General features: G+C 44.0%; 1 protein-coding gene across 5 annotated transcripts in view; it reads left to right on the top strand.

Moving 5' to 3' along the window:
• Window positions 1-26132, top strand: part of SHROOM3 (shroom family member 3) — a 139858-nt gene that overhangs the window by 39421 nt on the left and 74305 nt on the right. For 2 of the 5 annotated variants that reach the window (XM_021394615.1, XM_021394614.1), the window contains exon 2: window positions 3674-3828. In XM_021394615.1, the coding sequence (XP_021250290.1) occupies window positions 3674-3828 (155 nt within the window). Of the gene's footprint in view, window positions 1-3673; window positions 3829-16824; window positions 17034-25410; window positions 25478-26132 lie in introns of those variants that run through there. The other 3 variants (XM_021394618.1, XM_021394617.1, XM_021394616.1) reach the window with 2 other exon arrangements.

Here is a 26132-nt window from a genome sequence, read left to right as displayed (position 1 = left end):
TGGGGCTAGCTTTGCCCTTGCCAACTGACATCACTTGAGCCACTTGAGGCTTAGGAAACAGTTCAAGACTTTTCTTTCTTTTCCTCTTGCTTGTAGCCTGGTCTGCAGAAGATGTTGTTCAGAGAGGATAGCCCCATGCAGAAGTGGCCTGCCTATGTATTTATCTGCCTGTTTGGCACGCAGAGCTTTGCAAGTATCTTCTGTCCTGTGGTCCTTGTCTGCTCAGTGCGGCACAAAACCAGCAGAGTCTCATCCGTAACTTGCTCAGTGAAGCAAGTGCTCATTTAAATAGGTTCCGTGTACGCTGAGGCTTGTTTGCTTTTGTTGATAATTGTTATACTCACTAGAGATAGAACTTTGTGTTTATAGTGCGGACTGTTTTGTTTGAGTTATTCAGTCCTTTCCTTGAAATATTACCGCTCCTTATACACAAATATTTTCAGAGGCATTCAGTGAGGAAGTGTCCTTGTTAGAACATGGAGCGTCTGAAATTTACTTTGGGAGATGGTGTCTAATTTCTGGACTTTTGGAGGAAACCCATGAGTCTTTTTGAATTTTGACTCTTCCGGTGGCATTGCCAGGTCTGGGGGCTGTTGTGAGTGGTTTCCTCCAGGAAATCCAGGGATTTCATCCAGGAAACTCCAGTTGGTTAGATGAGATAACTGTGCCTAAGCAAGAGGGAAGGCTAACAGATAACTTTGTAAGCAAAACAAATCAAACCATATCTCCATTTATCTATAGATACATAGGAAATTCAGCTTTGATGCTGCCATCAAAAGCTTCTAATCATAAAAAGTGTGTCTTGTTTTAGGTCTTGTTTGTGGATAGTTTAAGTGCACAGGAGCAAATAAGATCATTCTCAGCCTCTGGCATTACTTGCAGATGGCTGTATGCAGGCTAGCAAACTCTCCTTAGAGACATTCTTTAATATACTGCTGTGGCTTGCTACACAGCCTTGCAAACTGCAGTTTAACAGCCACTGGCATGGGAATAAAGTGGAATGTGCTCTGAAAGGCAGATTTGTTGGCTGGTGTGCAGTAAGTCAGTCTCACACACAGACATGAGATACTGATTTATTGCAAAGTTGCACAAGCTTGGATGCTAGGTGGTATCCCACAAAGCTAGCATACCTCTGGATTTTCAGGACATTTTTTAATACCTTATCTTATCACTTGACCACCATCCTGATACAGCCTCTGGCCTACAATTGGTCACTTAAAGACAGGGCTGATATCCCCTTCTGCAGGCTACACTAATCATGCTGATTAACAACATGTTGTTTCAAGATGCTCCTCTCTTCAAAGGCAAGTTTAGTGAGTTCCTCTACTCGATCACTTTAGCAGCTTCAAATATGGTCATCTTGACCTAGATAAAAGTAAATATTTGCTATATATAAGTATACACATACAAAGACCTGCACAAAATTAGTTTTAACTTGACTGACAACAGGGACACATCATTGTTCGAAGACAGATTTATTTTAGAGCTGTTCATAATGTTAACAATCCTATCAGGAGTATTGTGGTTTTTAGTGTTTCCTTAAGTCTTGGATTTCAGATTATTTATAATGGTAATTATAGAAGAATCTGAATTCCCATTTTCACTAAAAAAACAGAGCAGAAAAACAAATGTCTAGTCCCCGTAGTTGCAAAGAGAGCTCTAAAACAGTGACCCTATGGAGTTCCAAAACTAGAATGAATGAGGAAAGGGTTGAACTAGATGGCGTTTTAGAGTCCCTTCCAACTCAAATGATTCTTTGAGTCTATGATTCCATGATAAAGCACAGATAATGATTTTGGGGTATAACTGGTAATGCTTAAGGACAAGGTTCATCGGGCAGAAGTTAATACAAATGCTTCTGGTGAGTATCTTAGCCTTTGAAGTAGCTGATATTTGTTACAAGGACATACTGGTCCAAGAATGCCTTTTCTCCACATATGACCTAACATAACAAAACAATAACCAATATAAAAAAAGAAATCTCTTCTGTTGACTTTGTTGCCGATTAATCTAACCCGCAGTATCCCACTCTATTAAATTTAGTTTAAATGCTACCCACCTGTTTTTCTTTACAACAAACTGGAGCCATATGGCATTTTTAGTTTGTTATTTACTTATGCTCGCAGCGAGGTCTAATGTTTCATCTCTCACCCTTCCTGGTAAGTGTGATACAGGGATCTTTATATGAAGTCTCATTCCTGTGGTTTTATCCATTCTTATGAAGAAAAGAAAAAGCTCATTCATCAGTGGAATGACTTCCCGGTAGCATGAATGACAATGATTTTTACCTACCTGTGTAGAGAGCTAGGAGAATCGGTTAGCTAATGTTTGTGAAAGTCAGCTTTTAAGTGTTATAAAATGCATGAGCTGGAATTCCATTGTTCACGACAGGCTCACTCACAGGCTTCACCTGTGAGAAACTGCCATTTACACTGAAGCTAATGTACCAGAGTAATACGTCTGCATGTGCTGAGTTACGTGTTTGAGTCGTGACTCAATTACATTTTACTTGATATGACTTGAAATAAGAGTGTGCATGCAATTTCGCTTTCCCCTGCCAACACTAGTCCTTCTGCTAGTGGAGTCAGGCTCTGAATCCAGTTCAGATATATCTTTTATTTTGATGTGATTTCTGGGAAGGTGAACGACTGAAGGAAGAGATTGTACTTTTTGGGTGCCATCAGATGTTATACTTAAATACGAGTCTTGTGACAGCAGCTGACACAGGTTGCATCTTCTGTTAAACATGGACTGCCAGGTGCTTTGCATATCAGATTTTGTGGTGGCAAGTTTTGTAATAAAAGCTATTTTGGTTGCACTTCATTCTCCAGAAGCTTAGGATTCAGAGTGTGTTAAGCTGTGTACGACCTTGCCCTCCGCTAATATTCAGTATTGCTATGCTAGTCTGCCTTTGAGGAGAGGCAATGCACTAGTGCACAAGGGTGGGAGTCAGAAATTCTAGTCCAATTTTCTTCTCCTCTGCCTTGTCACTCACTTGTGTGTAGACTTGGTGCATTGCTGCTGGCACAGTGATGGAGAATCGATGTTCATGAAGGACTGCACAAGGTACTCAATGGGCTATACAAAACAGGGAGGAAAGTTCTGGGGGATATCCTAGCTTTACCACTACATAGCCTTGGGCAAGCTACTTACCTTCTCATAGAATGAAAATCGTCTACTTCCTTTTATACTGAATGTCAGATGGAGTGACATGCTACTGCATGTCACTAACTGCATACACTTATGTGCATCTGTTCTGTTGCTGGCCTATAAGCAAACAAGAAGCTGTTAATCAGACAGTTAGATCGCTAAAAGGAGCCTGAACCAGAAAATCACACCTGAGTCTTCTAATCTGCCTTTCCCCTTGGGTTTGTGTCTGGGGTGCTCTTATCAGGAGATGTTCCATTTTGTTGGCGTTTACTGCTTCCAAATGCCAAATACCTTTCCAGCTTATTCAAAACAATGTTTCTTGGCAGAATTCATTTGGCTGCCGATCCCTGTCTTCCATCAATATGGAATGTAGTCCTTTGAGGAAGCTGTCTGGCAAAGGGAAGCAGTGTTTCTTAGTCAGAGAGCTAAGTTTGGGGCTGGCCAGAAACGCATGCTCAGCTCTGCGTGCGACAGCCAAACTGTGGCAGGTGTGCTTTACCATTTCTTTCTCTTTCCTTTGCAGATTGAAGAGGGAGGTAAAGCAGACTCCCTGCCTTCCAAGCTGCAGGCTGGTGACGAGGTGGTGAACATCAATGAGGTGCAACTGAGCAGCTCCAGGAGAGAGGCCATCTCCCTGGTTAAAGGGTCCTACAAGAAACTCAAGCTAGTTGTTCGCAGGTAGGCAAGATACAACACTCTCTCCCTCCTTCTCGCCCTGTAGGGTGTCACTACCATCCCCTTCACATCTCCAACTGAAAATCAATGGCTTGGCCTGATCTTGGCAATAGCCTTCTTTTAAGCACACAGGCATGAGCTCGAGGGCAAACGTTTGTTCTTTTCAGCAAACATTTCTATGACTCCTTTGTCACTGATACATCCAAGTATGTGAACTACTTATCCAAATCTTCCACTGCAAAACTGCCATGTGACAATCCAGGAATCTTGTTCAGTGACTTCCAGGCAGTGCCCATCATCCGTTAGAGTGCCTGGGGCTTCCTGTGAGAGGGTGACGATTCTGTACATAGCTCTTGCCTTGTTTTCTCTGTTTTGTCACTGTTGCTGTGACAGCAGAAAGATTTCCACTGGCCTGAGTGGAATTTGGAGCTATTTCACATTCTGCATGTGAGTGATAAAGTGGCCATGCTGACACAGAGCAGTCTTATCAGTATTGTACTCAAGGTGAGACCTAGGGGGAAGATCAGCTGCTTTGCCTGTGTCTTTTGAGCAACAACCTCTGTACCATCACTGAATGAGTGATCTCTCCTCACCCATTCTGTACTGCCATTTCCCTGGCTGTCAGAGGCCTTATAAATGGTAATGAGTAGCATGGTGGGTCTGATGGTATTCACTCAACTGCACAAATTGTACCGGTGCCTGCACAAATAATGACACTACCTCTTGGTTACAGGCAGAATATCTTAGGGTCACGTCACAGAACCTGATGCCCATTTTGAATCATAAATGTTTGTATGTAAAATGTTTGTGTTACTTAAGACCTTAATAGAGATGCTTCCTGAATGTTTTTCACTGTGGGCATGTCCAAACAGTTATTTTTTCTATGCCAGTTAGGTGATAGCTGGTATCGTTTTATGGAGCGCTCTGTCCTGAATTTCCATGCTCAGACAGAGAGGAATCTGGGTCAAGATCAGCATAGCTGAGGAGCTGTCATTAGCCAAACAAAAGGTGTCAGTTTGAGTCACTAAGTTGGAACAACTGGCTAACATCCGAGGGGTGATGTCTGAATGGGACAGGCATGAACAGCTCAGACACCCTTCTGTTTTCTGGAGTATATTTCATGCTCTGCTGGCTATATTGTGTTGTTTACATGAAGTGTCTTCAGGTACCGACAGTGACCTTATGAAAAAGTCCAGATACTGAGGTGGTACATCGCTTGTGTAGCTGGTGGACGGATAATTTTAAATGCAATTCATTACTTCTGAAAACATTAAGAATCATCCAGCAGTGTTTTACATTTCAAAATTATACTTCTCAGTGTAACAATAGTTTATCTCTCCATTATTTTTAAGTTCCTGAGACCTTTTCACCTTTTTTTCTTTTTAATGAATACGAAGGAGTATTTGTTGTTTTCCTCGATTGGAGTACTGTTGTAAAGTTAAGGAAACTTTAGTTCAGAGTCTTTCATGGTTTCACTTAATCACCAATAGAAATAAGATCAAGCACACTAACTTTAAGAGATATTACATTCACATAATATCCCCTTACCAAGATACTTCAAGCCCTTAGTGCACATTTAAAGCTCAGTAAATCTATAAACTCAAAACTGAAAAAAATTATAACTAAGTGCTAAGAGCCCAGACTTCTGTTTATACCATAGGCTGAGAAACTAGCGATAGAACAAAAAAGTGAGATCTTGACTGCTTTGTGGGTAGTGGGTCAGAAGTTGTCTGAATTCTCCCAGTCACCAAAGGTGGCAGGACTCAGCTCTCTGGCCATCTGATAGCAAGGTAGAGAACAAAGATTTTGCCTCCACTTTTCCAAAAGGGAAAGAGAAGGGATAAAAGAAGGATCCCAGAGCAGAATGCTGGGAAACAGTAAAGCAGTAAGGGGAACCTCCTCCTCTTTTGTGGAGTCTGGTCACGAGTGGTGTCCCCCAAGGCTCAGTCTTGGGACTGGTGCTCTTCAACATCTTTATCAATGACATAGGTGATGGAATCGAGCGCACCCTCAGCAAGTTTGCGGATGACACCAAGCTGAGCGGTGCAGTCAATACACTGGAAGGAAGGGAAGCCATCCAGAGGGACCTGGACAGGCTGAAGAAGTGGGCCCACGAGAACCTAATGAGGTTCAACAAGGCCAAATGCAGGGTGCTGCACTTGGGCCAGGGCAATCCCAGGTATTTATACAAACTGGGGGAAGATCTCCTTGAGAGCAGCCCTGTGGAGAAGGACTTGGGGGTCCTGGTGGATGAGAAGCTGGACGTGAGTCAGCAGTGTGCACTGGCAGCCCAGAAGGCCAACTATGTTCTGGGCTGCATTAAAAGAGGAGTGGCCAGCAGGGAGAGGGAGGTGGTGGACCCCCTCTACTTGGCTCTTGTGAGGCCCCATCTGGAGTACTGCGTCCAGGCCTGGGGGCCCCAGCACAAGAAGGATGTGGAGCTCTTGGAACAAGTTCAGAGGAGGGCCACCAAGATGATCAGAGGGCTGGAGCACCTCTCCTCTGAAGAAAGGTTGAGGGAACTGGATTGTTTAGCTTGGAGAAGTGAAAGCTCCGGGGAGACCTCATTGTGGCCTTCCAATACTTGAAGGGAGCGTATAAACAGGAGGGGGATCGATTGTTTGTGAGGGTGGATAGCGATAGGACAAGGGGGAATGGTTTTAAACTGAGACAGGGGAGATTTAGTTTTTGATATTAGGAGGAAGTTTTTCACTCAAAGGGTGGTGACGCACTGGAACAGTTTACCCAAGGAGGTTGTGGATGCCCCATCCCTGGAGGCATTCAAGGCCAGGCTGGACGTGGCTCTGGGCAGCCTGGTCTAGTGGTTGGCAACCCTGCACTTAGCAGGGGGGTTGAAACTCGATGATCTTTGAGGTCCTTTTCAACCCAGGCCATTCTATGATTCTATGAAAGTGAGCTTTTGTTTTAAATAAAGCTTCCAACAATATGAAAGGCAGCTAGATGCAAAAGAAATTAAGGAAAGCAACTCATGACAGAACATCAGCCATGTGAAGACTTCATCTTAGGTAAGGGAAAGCTGCTAGGGAGGCTGGTGCCTGGTGAAATACGAACAAAGGTTTGCAAACTAAACTTGAGATAAAGCTACAGCACCAAAGATGTGCAGGCTGTCTTTACCCCAGACCTAATGAGTTTAGCCATTAAGACCAGTAAAGGAAGTGATAGTGTGCTTTCCATCTAGGATTGTTTTTGTTACGTGGAGGAGAACAAAATGTCTGGCAGTACTACGCTGTCTAAAAATAATTTTGGGCAGAGTGTGTAAGGTACTGATTTTTGTAAATTGTTTATAACCATTTATCTCAAGTGCATTAGGTATTCATGCTGCAATACCAGCAGTCCTAAAACTCTCTGAATGGTCATTTGTGAATTTTTAGTATGTGATTCCAGTATTAATAAGAACTTTTGCTTAGGGAGTGACACAAACTCATACTGACATGGACTTTACCCCGTTAAAGTCATATGCAAACAATAGCAAAGTCTGCTTGATGTCTATCTTTTCGGTTCTTTCCAAAGCATATTCAAGGTCAGCATATTTTTGAAGGTTTGAGTGTTTGTTTTTAAATTTTTTAAAAATTCAGGAGTTCTCTGTTGCGGTGTGATGATGACATGAGACGTCACATCAGACAGAAAGCTTGGATTTTTTATTCAGAGGTTTTGTAGTAAGAACATCAAATAGATGACATACAGAGTACATTTGACTCAGTCCATTTATCTGTGTAGCCTGCATAGCATGTGCAGGTTGCTACTTAATCTCAGTTTTTATTTTAGGACGAAGTTGAGTTGTTAGTTCCTATTGCAGCTGAGTGAACATTTACATGTGTTATTAAGCAAAAATTTGTATTACCAAATCTTGCTGGGTCTGCAGACAGTTTGATGCAATGATGTGTTATTTTCCTTGGAATGTCATCTGCAAAGTTCAGTACCGATGCCTCAGCATCTGTAGTCATCATGTTATGGTCACTTTAATGAAAGAGAAGAATGCAGATAGTTACAATGACAGAAATATGAAGGGAAAATGGGAGAAAATTCAGTGTGAGAGGAAAGAAGAACATAAACAGAGATGAGAAAAATGACTCATCTCACAGTGATACTTATTATAAATGAACGGTTATGAGTAAATAGGCAGTACCTGAGTAGTTAGTACATGAGGACCGTAGCCTGCCTTTCACTTCTATGCAAACATCCTGCTGACATTTGGGAGGAACTTGCAGTGGGAGAGACTTGTGAAGCTGTGAGTTTATCTGCATTCTATTTCCTTGCTCATGAGCTTAATGTAGACTTGGAACACAATGTCTTTAAGCAAGTTTTATTTTGTTAATATATATTTAATTGAAATGTGTGAAAAATAATTCAAAAGAAGAAGCAACTTACTCATTACAAGCACTTCGCAGGCCCTAGATCTGATTTTGAAAGAAGCATCCAGTTGGTTGCTTCAAAATCAAAGTGGCAGCTTCACCTTTTCCCCAAAGTTAGTGTCTCCTACTGCTTCTCTAGTGTAAGATGAGTTGTCAGAATTGAACAGTCTTGCAGATAAGTAAACTGTCCTTAACAAAGTGGTTGCCTCTGTAAATTCTGTATCAGTGCGATCTTAGTAGATGTCTGGAAATCCAGAGCAGACAGGGCCACAGTGAGCCTGAGCTACTGGAAGATGTGGTGAGCTGATTCTTTCTCGGCTGAAAGTAAATTGAATAAGAGTGAAGGGAGTAATGTAAATGTATCGATATGTGATTGAAAAAAATGGCAGTGGAAAGGGTCATTAAAATACACCATTCATAACAGGAGAAAATAAGCCTATACTCTAACTACTGTTGGCATTTCTTTCCTGCGGGCATGGTACCAAAGCCAGTTGCAGTGCAGTTAGGGGATTGAGATGGGGCAAAGCCTCACTGATTAGGCTACCCATTACATCCTCTGTAAATATGGTTAAGTTGTTAGCATGTGATGTTGCAATGTAAAGATCAACAGACTGGGTGGGTGTGCACTGGCTTATGTGAGAGCCACCACATGCTGGAGGAGTCTGAAAGTGAAGCAAAAGAATATCTGCATTTCATGTGTGAATCACCTCAGCAGCTGGAAAGCAGCCTTTGGTGCTGTCTCTTGGGCAACTCCTAGTACATGGCAGTTCCTCTTTTGGAACATTAACAACCTTTAGCAGCCAGAGGAAGTATAATTGATCCATCGTAGATGAGAAGCTGAGGCAGGGAATGATCAAATGATTTGCTTGATATGATACAGGTCTCTGTATCCCCAAGATAATCCTTCCAGTATCTAAAGGGGAGCTGTCCCTTCAGTATCTAAGGGGGTGCTATAAGAAAGAGACAGACTCTTTAGCAGGGTCAAGGAAAATGGTTTCAAACTAAAAGAGGGGAGATTTAGACTGGATATAAGGAAAAAGGTTTTTTACAATAAGAGTAATAAAGCACTGGCACAGGTTACCCAGAGAGGTGGTGGAAGCCCTGTCAAGGTCAAGCTGGGCAGGGCTCTGAGCAACCTGATGTAGCTGTAGGTGTCCTGTTCATTGCAGGGGAACTGGGCTAGATGGCTTTTAGAATTCCTTCTAATTCAAACAATTCTCTGATTCTCTGATTCTGTTATTCTTATTTGGGAGATATCTGGTAAATGAATTTTCAAGGTTGGTGTCTAATTGCATTTTCTTTGTCTCACCTAAGGAGCCCAGGGTGGCAGTTTTGAAGTGTTCAGCTTTCTCTTGTTTCTCTAACAGGGCTGCTTATATGTAACTAATTTAAGAGGCTGTTCCTAATGCCCTTAAGTTTCTTTATTTCCATTCCTTGTTCTCCCTGTTCTTGCTTTGCTTGTTCATTTCCAGAACAACACAGTATATGTTTATTTGTGTATATCTGTAGGCCTCAGGTCTGTAGCTGGTGTGCCATAGGGAAAGCTTGCTGTTGCTTCACACTTCTTAGTGCTGAAGCCTGAAGAAGCCAGAGTGAGAGCTGCTCTGCATGACAGAGCTTTACTTAGTGCTTCTTAGATGCACTTTCCTCTCCTTGCTAAAATGAGTTAGAATCTCCTGTCTTGAATACACCGCTGCTGTAATTGTATGTGTGTTTGTTGCTGTCAAGGTGGATTTGGCTTGGTGATCTATTCCAATTCTTTTTCTGCCATGTAATTCTTAAGATGTTTAGAACTGAACTGAAAAATTACCTGCTTATCTTTCTCCTTCCTCTTCCCCTCTTTTTAGAACAGGGCTTTTCAGGACACTTTCCTCTTCTGGCCCAAAAGAAAACACATCTGTTCCATTCTCATACATTGCAAACCCAAGCAGTCAGGCAAAGGGCATACACTTGCTTGAGCACTAAGTCCTACTAGCCACATCCAATCGCCAGGGATAAACAGTGAGTGAGGGAAACAGCTTTTAAAATTAGCAGTAGGCAAGGAGGCAAGATAGCAGTGTGCTACAGGGAAGAAGGAACAAGCATTGCTCCACTGGTGACAGACAACAAGAATGTGCCAACAGGTTAGGTGCTCAGAAGAGGGCTTTTCACAATTTTCCCTTGATGGTCTTCAGTGTATCTATATCACTGCTGGTGACAAGTGCCTCTGACTGAGGATCTGAGCAGAACCAGCCCCATCAAGCCTGAAGAATCCACAGGCTGATGCTGGGGAGATCTTTTTGCTCATGGTTTGCAAGATTGGCAATGTTGAGCATGAATCACTGTGAGAAACCAGAGACTGGTTTGTTTAATTTTGTTGGAGGAATCTTGTGTACTGTCATCTGTAAACTACCTTAGATAGCTTTTGATACTCAGTTGATTTTTAACCATCTGGAGGAGATGGCGTGTTTGAAAGCTAAAGCTACAAGCCATAGAAATAAGACTCACTTGTTTAATTGATAAAGACTTTTGCTTTTTTTCAGCTTGTTTTTTTCTGTTGCTTGCTCTCCAACTTCAGTGCCTAAGCAGAGTTGGATGCAATTTTAAAAATTCCCAGACCTTTTCAGCGGTATCAGTTCAATCTAATCATGCTGTGCATGCTTGTATCAGCTGAAGGTACGGCTCCAAGTGTGTGCATTGCCTTGTCTGCTTTACAACAGCCACAGCAGCCTACAGCAGTTGCCCAAAATAGACTTTTCCACAGGTCAGTAAGCAAGAATGGCTGTTAGAGAGTCACACTGTTTACATAGTTTTACATTCAACATGTTCATAACAGCAGCAATTAGATCAGCGAGGCATGATGGCAAATGTAGCAGCTCTGCGAATATGCTGAAGGCAACCACAGTCACAGGGACAGCAACTCTCAGCCACCCTTTCTAACACAAACACTGTTTGAACTAGGGCCTCCTACAAGCCATTCCTTTGAGTTGCTGTGGCATTCGCTGTTGCCTGGTGCAGGAATGACAGAGGTGAAAATGTGAAGTCATTTTTGTTGAGACATCAATGTGTTGTGACTTGTCACGGACAGTTTGGTCTGCGTTCTTGGTGGGTGTAACCCAGCTCCATTGACTCAAATGGTGTTCAGATGAGTTACTTCAGGTCAGAATTTAGCCCTGAGATTCTTTAAACTCTTGGATCTAGCATCAGTCTTGGTTAATGAATGCTAAGCTCTATTAAAATTTGCTAGTGGAACTGCAAGTACATTTCTCTGCAGAGAATTGCTAATGTAGGCCTGTACTCTGCACATGCTGACATGCAGGAATCCTGTAGAGCACTTTGGGGTTGTTGTTCTTAGGGTTCAGGCCAGCACATTGGCTCTGACCTGGGATGTGATGTGAGGAGTTCTGACGATACTTGCATTAGCAGAGCTAGTGAGATTGCGTGGAGCATAAATCTCAAATATCTGTGATCTTCACCAAAACTTACTGCACACCTCCACGTTGTGAAATGCATGTTCTTAGCGTTTGTCCTGTCACACAGGTATAAACTATTGTAGAAAGTCTGTTCAGGTATTCTTTAGGTAGCATATACGATATTGTATATAGATGAAGCCCATTCTGTTCCTAAAGTATGTAGTTGCCATAACATCTTGTTGCACTCTTGAGGCTTCATGTGGGATGCACTGGCATGTGAGTATCGTGCTTCTGAGACTGCTGCAGTAAAAGCCATCCACCAGCCCTGTTCTTCATAGCGGCCCATGAGTAAACCCTCTGCTCATGTGAATCAGCCATAGCTTGAATGGGGATGTGGTGCTGAGGCTTGGTGCCAGCATCACTGCTGAGGTAGGTACTGAAATTCGAAGTATGGTTGCCACTGTTTCTGACACCAGCTTTGCCAGTCCCAGAGGTGTGTGCATACCCGGTTCTCATTGTATGTTTTATGTAGAGTGAAAGACATTTGGCTGTATTTCTCACTTTCTGGGGCAGCTTTATAGTGAGGTGTAAGTAAACACTAAACACAGAGATAAAAACATACCAAAGATCAGTATTCAAGAGAGTTGATTTTCTATTTTCAGTGCTGGTAGTTTGTGTCAGCCCCAAACTTAGCAGTGCCTGCAACCAGTTTCCTTCTCAAAGAGCCTTTGGGCTAAATATGCAAGTCAAACAAAGGAGGAATAGGGATAGAAAACATTATCCTCATTCTCCTATTGTACTAAAAACTGTACAGAAAGAGAGGATTAAGCTTATCCGTGGCTATAACTGTAATCTGCATGTTCATTTTCATACTTCCCTACAGATTCCCCCCAGGGCTTGGGTTATTCAGCTTATGCTCTTGGCACAGCCCTGTCCCACTGCCCCTTGTTTGAAAGATGAGATGTGGGAAGGGAAATTACACTGAGCACTGAGACCATGGACAGCAGAGGAAGATGGTAAAGTCATGTGCTGAATGGGCTGGAAGTTCACCCAGGAGAATACCCCCTGGGAACACCAGTCTTGTGTCAGGGGCTGCCTCCTGCTTACACAACCACAGTGCTGCAAACTGCTGGGGCTGGGAGGACGCTGGACTTGTGGGTATATTTGTTCTGCTTCTGTCTCTGTGATGTGTCTGCTTTCGGGCACTGCGAGGGAGAAGATGCTGGGATATTCAGGCCTCTGTTCTGCTGCAGCATGGCCAGTGTTGTGGTCTCCAACAAATCTAGCCCTTATCAACTCATTTAAAGACCTGTCTGACAAGATCAGGAATTAAACTCAGACGTCTTAGAATACTTATGCCCAGGCCATAGCTACAAAATTGTTTTTCTTTCAGCAGCCAATTGCTCTCAGTATTGTTATTTTTTTTTTTTCAAAGGGAAAAAAGTCTTTCACTCTACCTGATAAATGACCACATGGAAGTACTGAAGTGTGGGAGGAAGATGTCAGTATGACTGACATCTGAGGCTCAGAGCGGATTCGAGCCTGTGGAAATTGGTGGAAAGATTCCCACAGACTCCAAAAGGCTTTGGCTCAGACCCTCACTGAGCAGTGATTTCCCTCATTGACCAGGAGAAAATGGGTTATTCCTAGAGAGAGGGGAAGCTGCTGGCATTTTTACAAAAAGCCAAGTGCCAGCACAATTCTTCAAAGAACTCTTTGGACTAATCCTTTCCTCTTATGACACTAATGTAATTTTGTGTCGTATTTGACAGTGTGCCAAAAAATTGTGTCAAATAATCCAAGTTTTGTGAATGAAATTAATTAGAATAGGCATTGGCTCCCGCCCCACTCTTCAGCAATGCAGGAGTATGTTTCCAGAGAGCTGCTCTGCAGACTGGTTAGTTTTTGCTCAGTGATGATGACTGGAGGAACAGCAAAAAAGGTTTAGTGCACGTGGAAGTTGTAAGACTGACAGCTTGAGAGGCCAAAGCTGGCATTAGCACTGGTTAAGGGCTAGCAGGGTGGTCTTGTGCTGGATGTTCAGTTGTGAACTCCTCCATGGCATTCCACTGTGCCCGTGGGCATGGTCTCTCAGCTTGTCACCTGTCAGACGCTGCTGATGCTCTGTTGTGTGAGATATTTGGGGAGAGGTCCTTTTAAAGGGCATCTTTTAAACACATGTAAAAATGAGCTTACATCTGGAGTCTTACATGGTGAGATAGGACCTCAGCTGATACAAATAGGTACCAACTGTCAAAGCCCTGACCTGCTGTTTGTACAGTATTTGTACAGTACTTGTGAGGTCTGTACAGTAAGCTCTCAGGTAAGTAAAGTCTTCAAAATCTGTCTGGGTTTTGGCTGAAACTTCCAAGTTTTTAACTATCTCAAGCAACATTATTTTCATGAGAAGAACCTTCTGCACATTCATCAAAATATTTGCAGTTCCTATCTCATTAGGAAAGGTCAATGAGAAGCACAGGGCAGATAGCTAAGAGGTGAACAGAATGCAATTTTGAAATCACTGGCAGCAGGCTTACTGTCTAGGATTTAATTAGATACAGCTTAGGGCTGCCACACTTTTAGGAAACTTCCCACCATGAATGGTGAATGTGGAGAGGATCTAGATATGATTTTTCAGAAAGAATTAGGCTAGTGTTAGGGACAGTGGGAAAATGCCTTGAAAAACAAGATGCCAGCCACCATAATGTGTTAATCTGGATAGGACATTAAAGGCTGACCCCTCACCTGAGACTGTGTTAGAAACACAACAATTTCTAGCCACTGCCACTCTGCATTAGCTGCCTCTTTCACCAAGTGCATTTGGATTAGTTTGCCTTCTTCAAGCAGTAATCAGACTGGGGTTTAGTTTGTCAGAAAGTGACACTGGAAAATCTGGGAAATCTCTGCCAGTGCTGGACAAAGTGCTTTTTAGGGTGTGAATCTCCTTCTTTTGGAATTTCCTGCGGATTAAGTTGGAGGTGGATCAGATCACAATAGTATGAAAATCCAAACAAGCAAGCATGTGTTCTCCGACTGATCTGTGCCTTGCTTCTGTATCTGGGATTGTGTCTAGGCTGACCTTTAGTTGATGGGGCAAATACCTGGACTTGCACGAGGCTTTGGTTACCTGCCCCAGGTGCACAGGACTGCAGAATGACAGCCTCACAGCACAGCTGCAGGAGAAGCAGTGAGAGTAACTAAACGTCATCATCTTTACTGTAACAAGCTCCAGTTTCGTGGCATTCATTTCAAGAGCTGACTACAAATATGATTGGTTTGTAAGGGATTTGTAAGTTGCGTGGCACTGATACATGCTGATGTATACATATCCTTAGCTGGGTTAAATATTTACTTTGCTCAGCTATACTAATTACCCGGGACTATAAAACAATTTCTCAAAACCTTTTCCACGCTTTTACTGCTTGATCCAAGGTTTTCTTTGGAAGAGAGATGGGGTCAGGAAAGGCTAATGAAATCTAACGTAATCCTACTGATACAAATTGAGTTTCCCTGGATTTACTGCTGTAAAACAGACGTTGGGGTGAAGTGGTCACTGTAACTACTTCATGTGTTTTAATGAACAGGCTTGTATGGGTCATCCGAATCCTATGGTATTGTTTCTCTCTTGTGGCCGGATGAATGGAGTATCTCAGTCAGAGGAATAATGAAGAACAGAAACTGCACAGGCAGTATCGATTGGTCTTTTATATGCACAGGTCTTCCTGTTTGTAGCGAAAGGCAGCCTCACTTTCACAAATGCAGTTGGACAAAGAGCACTCACGTGTATGCGCCTGGCCAAAACATTGGCTACATCAATAGCTCTGGGAATTGAAAACAATTTCTTTCAAAATGCCTTTTTTTTTTTTCCCCCCAGCTTTCCGCTTGCTTTGGCTTTGGCCTTAGAGGGGAGACTCATCAGTCTTCAGAACACTAATATAAAGCCTTCTCAGGGAGGTCGTACCTGCATAAATACACCGTAACTAGTTAACTCTTCTCAGTGTTACTTTTTCATCTGCTGTTTAGCAGGCCTTTAAAAATTACCGAGGTGGAATTGCAAGAGGAGAATGGAGGCAGCAAGTGCCATCATCTTTCTGTTGTGGATACTGGAAATGCTGCCAGTATGCTGTTTGGCCTGGGGAACTGGGTGCAGTTCCTCCTGCTGATAGGTAGTTTTATGTGGCACTATTCCTTACTCACTTCTCTTTTATAAAGAGTGATACAGCTCTTCTGCACTGTAGGGTGTCAGGTATTTAACTGCACTGGGCTAAAAGGGAACACTGAAGTAGAAAAAGAATGGTAAAGATTATGGGCAAGATTGTGAATAGTGTATGTTTTCATGTGACAGCTGGAGAAAGAAGTATTATAGTGAAGTGAAAGTGAGACAGTACGTTCTGTTTGGCCTGGAATGCAACATTTTGTTCTCTGTAGGCAAAGCATGTTAATTTAATTTATAGAATCATCTAGGTTGGAAAAGACCTTCAAGATCATCAAGTCCAACCATCATCCTGACCTACCAAGTCCCGCCACTAAACCATGTCCCTTAGTGCCACGTCCGCACGTTTCTTGGATACCTCCAGGGATGGCAACTCTGCACTTCTCTGGACAGCCTGTTCCAATGCTTGACCACCCTCTGCATGAAGAAATTCTTCCTGAAGTCCAATGTAAACATCCACTGGCGCAATCTCAGACCGCTTCCTCCTGTCCTACCACTTACCACCTGAGAAAGGAGACCAGTGCCTCCCTGCTACAGCCTCCTGTCAGAGAGCTGTAGAGAGCAAAGAGCTCTCCCCTCACCGTCCTTTTCCCCAGACTAAACAGCTCCAATTCCTTCAACCACCCCTCGTATCTCTCATTTTCTGACATGTGGGCAAGTGAATAACCTCTCCTCCACTGTGGGTTTTATCTCCAGCCCTCGCTCACAATTATTCACAGTTACTTTTTTCAGATTAAATTTGGGTGGTGAATTTCAAAAGAAACAGTAAATAATTCTTGCGTGGCTGTAAACACTTATTAATCTTTTCTCCTCTCACTCCCAAATGCCCACTGGGATCTACAAGAGAGGTCCGGCCCCAGATCTGCTGGAGCAGGGAAACGTGGGAGTCAGGACAGAGCCGCCAGGCACTTTCACTCAGCAAATTTCCCCTTTCCTCACGGTCTCTGCTCCTGTCTGTCAGGACTGCTGACGACTGCTTGGTAGGAGGGCAGTAATCTGAGCTGCCTCTGCTGAGCAAACCTCCTGCATTTTACTGCGGGATTAGTGCTGAGGTGCCTCTGCGCGCAGCACCTGTATCTGCGACTCGTTATCTTAATCGCTCTGCTCCCGTCGCTCCTTCTCTCGAGGCGGTAGTGCCGTTCCCTCCGCTGAGGACTGCGCTCGTCCAGCAGCAGGCTGCCTTTGCAGCAGGGATGGGAATACCTGAGACTTGGACTGATGTCTCACAAGGTAAGCAGCCTCTCGACAGCTAGAGCAAACCAAGCCGGGATCGGCTTTGTGCCTGCAGAGGCGGTCGGACCTCGCGGCGGGGCTACGGGAGGGGGAGGGCGGGAGTCTTATAAGGGCCTGTTGGGCCTGTTGGACCCAGCATCATAACCTTCAGAGCAAGTGGGTGTCTGAGAAGTGCTGTGGGGGATTATTCAGCTATGGTTGCGAGCAAGCTCGCAGCAGATGGGCAGCCAGTGCCATGTAACTGCTCAAGTCCTGTCACTGGTTAAGGCGTGCAGTGGTGTAAGCAAATCTATTGGGCTTTAGGCTAAAAGAGTGCCACATGCTCACAGCAGAGATGAATTTGCGGCAGCCTCCAGAGTTGTTCAGGATGTTTAAGGCCACTGCCTCTCCTTGGTGCCAATGGGTACAAATAACGACACGCTCTAAGGACGCTGAGTCTTATGAGCAGAGGCTCTGACTCACATCACCGTGATGTGTTGGGTGTATTTTCCAATTTTATAGTCTGGAAGACTCTGCTCCAGGAAGTAGAGTTGTTTAAAGGCCAATATTCCCGACAATGTTTGGTATAGGCAGATGAACCATGCAGTCTGGGATGTGTTCTTGTTGTTTGATCCATACAGTAACATTGCAGATAGCAGAATGAATGTGAAAGACTGATTGTTAAGAGATGGCAGTGTAGCTCCTGTGTAGGCCTGCACCAGTTAACGTTGGTTGAAGAGCAGTACTGCACTGTACACAGCTATACACCCTCCTTAGGCTGATTGTGAATCATAAAACTAAGTTCATTGAACTTTGTTTTTGATTATTTCTGGAGACATTAGCTCTTTTAGTGAACCCGTTAATCTTGAAACTCGTTACTTGTGTCATTGTTACCAGTGTATCTTTAAAGTCCTGTTTGCTTTTGGTGAATATGAACCAAACCAACCATTTAGCTGCGTACTTCCGCTGAAACTGGCAGTAACTATTGTTTTTCCGCTATGCAGCGATCCAGCCCATTCAGTGATGGTTGGCAGCGCAAGTGAAAGCAAGTTGGAGTGATTCTGGTGGAGCGTTAGTCTGTGTCCCTGCTTTTTATAACAAGGGCTATTTCTTTTGCATTAGATTATCTGCCTAAGAAAAATGACTTGAAACAGTCTGTTCTGAAGCCACAGAAGCAGCAGTGACTTTTGAGTACAGCGTGCTGTCTTGCCTAATATGCACTTATTACATTAGTATTTAAAGAGCAGAGATTTTGTCATTAAATCTAGAACTGGTGGCCGCAGCAAACTCCCAGTCACTCCAGATTGCCCCTAGTTCTCCCTTTTTGCCTTGCATGTGATCTCCAGCACAATAAAAGCAAATTCAAGTAAACGTCTGGCTGGGAAAAGGCTGACCATGTGCTGTCAGTTTTCTGATCCCACTGCCCTCCTGCGAGCTGACCGTCCAACCTGAGGAAGACGTGTGTGCAGTGAATGCACAGACTTTGAAGCGCTCATCACTGCGTGGCACAGCCTGGTGATGCCTGTAGGGGTGTGCATGTTCCCAAGGTGCAGTGAGATGAGGAACCCCTTGTACCTCACGGGGGGACCCATATACCACAGTGCTGTGGGGCGTTCTGCAGAGGAGGTTGCCATCTCTTCCCCACTTGCATCTCCCAAGTGCTGTGACTCTCTCTGAAGGGGAGCGTCAGGGAGCATTGCCAGCCAAACGTTTAGCTCTAAATTAGTGTGGACAGTCTTGTACGAGCAAGGGATTAGTTTGGGTCCTAATCCATTGCCCGCTTGAGTGATTTGACATCTCCCATGGTCTTCATATCAGGTTGTAGGTGAGCCAGGCATGTATTTCTTCTCTGGGAATTATGTCAGCAGAATGATTCAATGCTGCATACCCTGTAAAATGAAGAAACGTGGGGTGTGTTGCTTCTGAGATTTGAAGAGATGCCTAAGTTGCCTTATTTACAGAGATTTGGTGGTCACTTCCTTCAAATGAATTGGAAAAAAATCACCTGTTTTATCTGGTCTGTTTTGTAGTCTTAAATACAAGTCTTTCTGAAGCCTTCAAAGGGTTAAAGCAGTACCTCATAGAAACCCAAGTGTCTGAGGAAACACCAGATATTAACATTTACTTCAGTTGCCAAAGTCTGGACAATTCTTTCTGCTTTTTAGATACTAGAGCCTGCAGGGGCCATTTAACAATAAATCGTAGCAACTTGGTTGTTATAGGGCAACCCATGTGCATAGGCACTTAAGGGCTGTGCCAGCATCTCCTTTGTTCAATAAGAGTAACAGCAGGAATTTGATTAAAGACTGATAGAAAAGAGAGCGAGAAATGTAGGAAAGATTAAAGAAAGAAAGAGCCACCTGGAAACTTCATTCCCCCTTTATTTCTAACTTAAGCTCATAAATACCAAATCTGAACCATTGTGTGTGTGAGAGGGAGGGAATATTTCCTGCATGCCTGTACAGAAAAGACTGCACATGCAGCCGCACAAGCTGACTTTTAGCAAAAGTCAGGCTCTATTCTCAAACTTAACACTTGCTCCTTGTCTGCATCAGAAAAAAAAAAAAAGACTGAACCAGAAAATAACTTTATCCCGCAGTGCTTTGGAATGACAACTCTGAGGAGGGTCAGGAGAGTCCCAGCCATAAAGGAGAGCAGCGAAGGATTTTGGCTGAATCTGCCACCGAGCAGCGAGCACATTTCCCAGGCTGCCTTGAGCAGCCCTGCCGCTCAGCACAAAGCCATGGCCAGCTGCACGCGGCCAGCGCCGTTCTTCGTCGTTAGCCTGCAGCATCTGCCGCTTTGTCTCTCTCCTCATGGAAACCCTGGAAAAGAAAGAAAAAAAAGAAGGAAAAAAGTGACTCCAGCAGCCAAATGCAAATAAGCCCTGAAGAGCCTTCTTATGTGTGATCAGCAAATGGCAGGAAAATCACATTCAAATTCCTTACTGCAGAGCCAACACATCTGTTGTTTAGGTTTAGGAGACCAGAACGGTAGGATGAAGTGTCAAACGTGTGGGAAATGATGGTGGGTCAGCTGCTTGTTGGCCTGGCTGCAGTTTTGCTCTGTGGCTGCAGGCATACTTTGGCTCTCAGGCTTTGCAGGGTGTGGAGAGAAGCTGAGACCACAGCTCCCCCCCACCCCCCCCCAGCAGCAGGGATGGCAGTGGATTCCTCAACTGCTCCTTGTGTGTTTTGGGTGCTCCTGCTGATAATGTTGCCCTGTGTGAGAGTGGATGGAGGAGCAGGGATGAATTCTGGAGTTCATTGCTGCTGCTTCTTGTGTCTCTTTTCTGTATACCTGGACATCTGTGCTGCTTAAATCATGTTTTCCCCACCTGGTATTTCTTTTGCTTCATCTTTAGATTAGTTTCCCTCTCTTGATCACTTATTGTAGCTGTTACTGACATCTATTAAGCAGTGGGACTTCTGGCAGCGACCTTGGCTCTGAACTACTGTCCCCTAAAGAGATCTGGCTGTCATCATGTCCTCCATAGCAAAGGGGATCTGATCTCTGTGCCTGGCTCCAGCCTCCCCACCTCGAGTATATATCCTGAAGGCTGCTGCATCCCATGTCCAAGGACGTGGGAGTAAGCACAGACCTACTTGAGATCAGGCCCCGAGTGGCTCATCTGTCCCTTGCCCTGATCCAGACCGGTATAAAGAGGAGAGCATCAGCAGCCTCCAGGACTGAGTCTCCAGGTAACAAATCACTTTCTCCCAGTGCTTCAAACCCTTAAATGATAACTGTTGAAACCAGGACAGAGACAGTGAAAGGCAGAGGAGATGGAAGGACTGGATGTGGGCCTTCTGCACACATCCCAGCCCCACGGCTCGGCGCGGGTACCTAGAGGAGAGGCTGGCGGGGTGTCGAGGGGCTGCCCTGCGCCGGGCCGTGGGGCCTGGAGGTATGTGGGGAATGCGAATGGCATGCTTGAGTGGACAGCTTCAGAGCAAGGCGCAGGGATGGCTCTCGCTGCCATCTGTTGTGAGCCCCGCAGGCCCTTGGCAACCACGTCTCAGGAATGGGGCTGCTTTTTTTTTTTTCCATAAAGAAATTCTTCCTTGCCCTCTTCCTTGCTCCTGCATACGCAGACGCATGAATAAGCGGGAACGGGCCTGGGATTCCTGCTACAGAGTGATGCGTGTTAAAGGAAAAAAGGGGCTTACAGAGCTCCGCTTGTATTCAGTCTGGGGAGGTGTTCTTTTTGGAGCTGTGACGTTCCATGAGTGTGAGCCAATGTCTGTAATTTATTGTTAATTGCCAAATCTCATTTTGTTCAAATCAGTAGCAGGTCTGTATTTGCCGTGAAGTATTCCCAGTAAAGTCTCTGGATTTATAGCCATCCATTTATCCTTCTTGGTAAAACAGATCTCTTCTGCCTTATTATTAGATGCCAAGGCTACAACTGGCATAAATAAACCCAACTCATTTACTTGTTGTCCTCATCATTTTCCTAAGGCCCGACAGCAGCTGTGTTCTACCTAAAGGGCTTTGCTGCAAAGTCAGGTGTTGATGTCAGATTCTTGGAAGATGCGGATAACTCGGCACCTCTGCTCTTTCTGAGAGATGCAGATAACAGCAGCAGCTTTCTGAAGCTTCCAAGAAGGGTTAATGCTGAAACAGCCTTTATTCAGGCAGCAGGGGTAGGAACTGGATGTGTTTGTCCGAAGAGAGGTTTTACTCTTTCCTTTTCCCTGGAAATTCAGTTCTGAAATGCAGACTTCTTTTCTCCCCACACCTAAACTTTTCTTCTACCGCCAAGTAACTGTGGCCTCATTCCTGCCAATTGCTCAACCTCTTGTCGTGACTCAGCAAAGTGAATTGTTTTTAGCTAAGTGTCGTAATTCCTTTAAGACAAGGAATTCTATGGTGTAATTTTACGTGAGGTTTTCAAAAGGTTTGAGGTGAGACATGAAGAAATAAGGGCTAGTTAACTTTTCCAAACAGCATACTGGTTTCTTTAGTGCTTCCTACCCTTATATTTCTGTGCCTAACAGCCTACAAGAAATAAAGAAACTTGCAGAGAAACCCCCATAGACAAGACGGGGGTAAATCAGGGAGCTGGTAGACTGAAAGAAATCTCTCAGACATTTCATGCCATTTGGGAAGCTCTGAGATGAGGGAGTGAAAAATAGCAGACTCCCCCGTTCTCGGTGCTCAAGGCTGTGTTTGAAGCCGGTCACACAGCTATAGTGGCTTGATCACAGAGAGGAGAGTATAATTTCAGTGAAAGCTGATAGGTGCGTGGAGGGGGATGAAGTACTCCCTATTACGGGTATTTATTATCACTTGACAGCTGTCAGTTTGCAGTAGGCGACTGGCCTTCCTGTCCGCTTGCTGAGAACTGGGCGTATTTGCCTAAGCTTGTAGAGAAGGGCAGAAATCCTGCTTTCAAGTGCAGGTATCATTTAACTGTGATAAGAAGGCAGGTAAAGCATTTCTTCTGTGGGACAGCTATGGGGAACAGGGAAGTCAAGTCTTTCTGAACCTACTGTGATGGGAAAAAAACAAGTCATTAAAATCTGATACCTAGCTGCATTTAATGAGAGAAACGTTGTTCGAAGAAACAATCCCAGCCCTATCACCACAGAGCTATCTTCAGGAGCCATTAGCCTTTCACCTCCTCATATGTTTTTTCTTTTACTTTTTGATCTTATTCAGTGGAAACGGCAATGCATCTGCAACTAGAGATTTAGGCTTTAGCTTTAATCAGGAGCTTACTCAGTCATAACCGTGCTCTTACAGCCTTGCCTTTCCAGTAAGTGACCACCAGAAGAGCTAGGGGGGTAAGGCACAGAAAGATGCAACGCTTAACATTAAGCACCTGGTGTTTTAGTTGTACTTATTTCTTCAGTGAGCCAGCAGATATTTTTTAGGTTTTGCTGTTGTTTCCTTCATTGCTGTCTTCCCCCGAAACATTTTTTCAGCAGCTGGGAACTGTGGTCTGTTGCCTGCCAGATGAAGCAACTAGCATGAGGCTGTTAGCACGAGGTCTTGCTGGAAAAAGTGGAGAAGAAAAGCAAGCCTTGATGGATGTTTTGAGCAGCACTCAGTAGACACAAAGTCTGTCTACATTCAGAACAAACTGCCAATCTTAACTATACCTTACACATTAAGTTATCACTTCTATTTCTTTGGTTTGCTGTATTGTCTTCTTGAAGGCTATCATAACAAGGTCCTTCTTTTGTGCATGGACACTCCTATTTTCCCTGTTTGTACATTTAAAAAAAATGTGGGTGGTTTATTTTTTGACAATGCTTTATTAAGGTTCAATCTCATTTTCTATCTTCAGCCTTTATTACTTAGTATTATTCTTTACCGAATGCGCTTTACCAAGAATGCTATTGCCAGTTTATGTGGCGTACAATACTGTAAAGACCCCTCTCTTTATGAAATTCTTTGCTTTTTGAGTTTTCTTACTATCCTAATTCACAGCCTAGAAGACAAGTCAGAATTCTGCAAATACCACTGTGAAAAGTAGATGACTTTCGTTCCGCTCGTGGTCTTAGAGTCCTGTTCATGCTTTTATACAGAGTGTAATGCGAGAGACAGAGACTTGTGATATGCAGGATTCTCCTCTTTGTAAAGATCATTTGCTCCCACCGCTTCTCCATCTGGTGGCATAAAGAGAACACCTATTCATCTCACACAGGTTGCTCCAGCAGAAATCTGTCTTTTTGCAATAGTACTGCATCATTTATCATTCACTGTAACAACTTCTCTGGTGATGAGGGGGGATAGAAAATGAATCGTTTCCTTTGGCATCATTTCATTACACTCTGCCATCCCTGAAAAGCATCAAAGTTTCAGGAGAGGAGGGGAGAAATGGCTGCAGAAGAATAACCTGTGTAATGAAGGGGGAGTTCTCCCTCACTGTCCATCAGTGTTCAGGAGCTGGCCACACAGACCATCGTAAGAAAAACTGAAGTCTCCCATCTTCATAGTTCTGGGAACATTCACACAAAAGCTGCCTCTTCCTTGTGTCTGCCCTCTCCAGAAATGTTTCCTGATTGAAAGATCACAAGGCGTCATGTAATACTGGTCTGTCTCAGGAATTCACCCCATTTCAGATCTTAGTTCACCCAATGGCCAGTTCAGGTGACTCTGCAAACAGCCCCTTACTACACCTGCTTGGACAGAATGCTTGCAACGGGCAGTGTCATCGTGGCTCCGTGTGGAGGCTGGCTCCAGAGCAGGAGAACTGCTGGCCCACACTGCTGAGCCCTTCCTCACTGATGCAGCTGAAGATGCTGGAGACAGTGACAGTCATCAGGTCTGTGTTAGTCTTCCTCTAGCAACCTGGTCCTATCCTAGAGTTTGCTCCCCATCTGTATTTAAATGCAGCCAGTGAGCCTATAGAGTCTGTGTCCTCTGTCTCATGTTGTCCTGGGATCTGTGTATCTCTGTGAAATTTAGCTGCATCACAGCAGGTCTCCAGAATCCTTACTGTTCCTGAGTATTTTCTGCCTCAGCCCCAACGTGCATCTTTAGATGGTCTTCGATGCTAATTTTTTCCTGCATTTGTTTAATTCAGTCTGGGATCTGTTCTAATTCCAGCCCAGTTCCATTTCAAAAGTTACCCATCCTTAGTGCACAAGGAAAGATTCTTTGTTGAAAACAAAGAAGTGAAAAAAAAAATGAAACGTAAGTTATACAGGAGATAAAATACATACACATTTATTTCAGTGTGCTAGTTGTATTTCTTCCTTTCTTTTTCTTTCTTTTGTCTGTGGGTATCAAAAAGCAAAAAAATGCCAAGAATGCCTCATCCTATTGAAGATACACTAGCAGTATATTTAGAGAAAACCACAGCAACAGCTGTATTGCCCATATATCTTCAAGCAGAAAATTGTACACTGTCTTGAACAATGCATCGCATTACAGACCTACACAAGGGCCACATTGCAGTCACGGTGGGAACCATTACTTGAGTCCCCTGGTTTGTTTGTGTGCACAAAAATCATGCTTATAATATTGCTGTAACATAGCACTTTGCATCTAATTTAAGCAATACTGGGGCTTTTGTTTGTCTTACAAGGTCTAACATAAATACAAAAGACCGTAGTCCAGCCTGAAGTTTATGAGACATTACCAGACATTCATGTTCACACATACACACTCCGTCAGAGGAATTTATGGCCATTACGATGTTCTCTAATGAGTACAAAATGAGACCGTTACATCTTCACTTAATTAGTTTGACAGATTTTCATTTAAATATAAAAAGGCTTCTAGTCTATAGAGAACAAAAGGAAGGCTTTCTCTCCAGCCCAGTATTTGACTCTGCTTTGCTGGAGCAGGAGGTTAGGGGCGACAACTGAAGGGAGACGATGTAGTGTGAATAATTTTCATCTTTTGATTTCATGTTGCCATTTCTTTGCTGCTTTTTCAGTTCCTGTGGAGCACCTTGAGCAGAGTGGTGTGACATGGCCCTTTGAGTTGCGGCCAGCGAAGCCCAAGTGAGAACTTGTCTTTTTCAAAGCGTGGTGGATGTTCTGAGATTCAGGGGGGTGGTGGGGATGCTAAAAATATTAGGGAGCTGCTCTGAGCCGCAAGCGAACAGTAGTCTCCAAACCTATTAGCTCACTCTGTCTCACTTCTCTCTGGTCCTTTGGCTTGGCTGTTCCTTGAGCACATAAAAAACACGGTGAGTTGCTGCGGGCTTTCAGCCATCACCGTGACATATGTTAGCCTGAACTCTTCTTGTACCTTTCTGAAAAAGCCTAATGCGAGCACAGCTGTCCCTCTCCACACATGCCAGAAGCTCCATAGTGTGTAGCAGTCTCCAGAGTTTTTGTCCACCTGCAAGGGCGTCTCCTGGGCAGAACCAGACAGCGCGTTGGTAAGTGCTGTTGTCTGAAGGCATGTTTGCGGTACAGTGTTATACTTTGAGTCACCCACGTGCCACAGGAGCAGAAAACATTTAGAGAAGATACGCCACAAAAGCAGCCCGTGGTCCCTGTGAAAAAATATCAGTGTTTCAGCAAAAATCTCATTTTTTAAGCTGTTTTGCAAAGAGAGGTGTATTTTATAGTTTTATAGTTATCATTAGGAAGTGAGCCAGCATATAAGCAAACAAGTGGCAGGTTTTCCTCCCCTCCCCTCCTGCCCGTT

The sequence above is a fragment of the Numida meleagris genome, chromosome 4 (assembly GCF_002078875.1).
Source record: "Numida meleagris isolate 19003 breed g44 Domestic line chromosome 4, NumMel1.0, whole genome shotgun sequence".
NCBI lineage: Eukaryota > Metazoa > Chordata > Aves > Galliformes > Numididae > Numida > Numida meleagris.
Note: the sequence above shows the minus strand (reverse complement) of the source record. Positions and strands in the feature narration are given on the sequence as shown.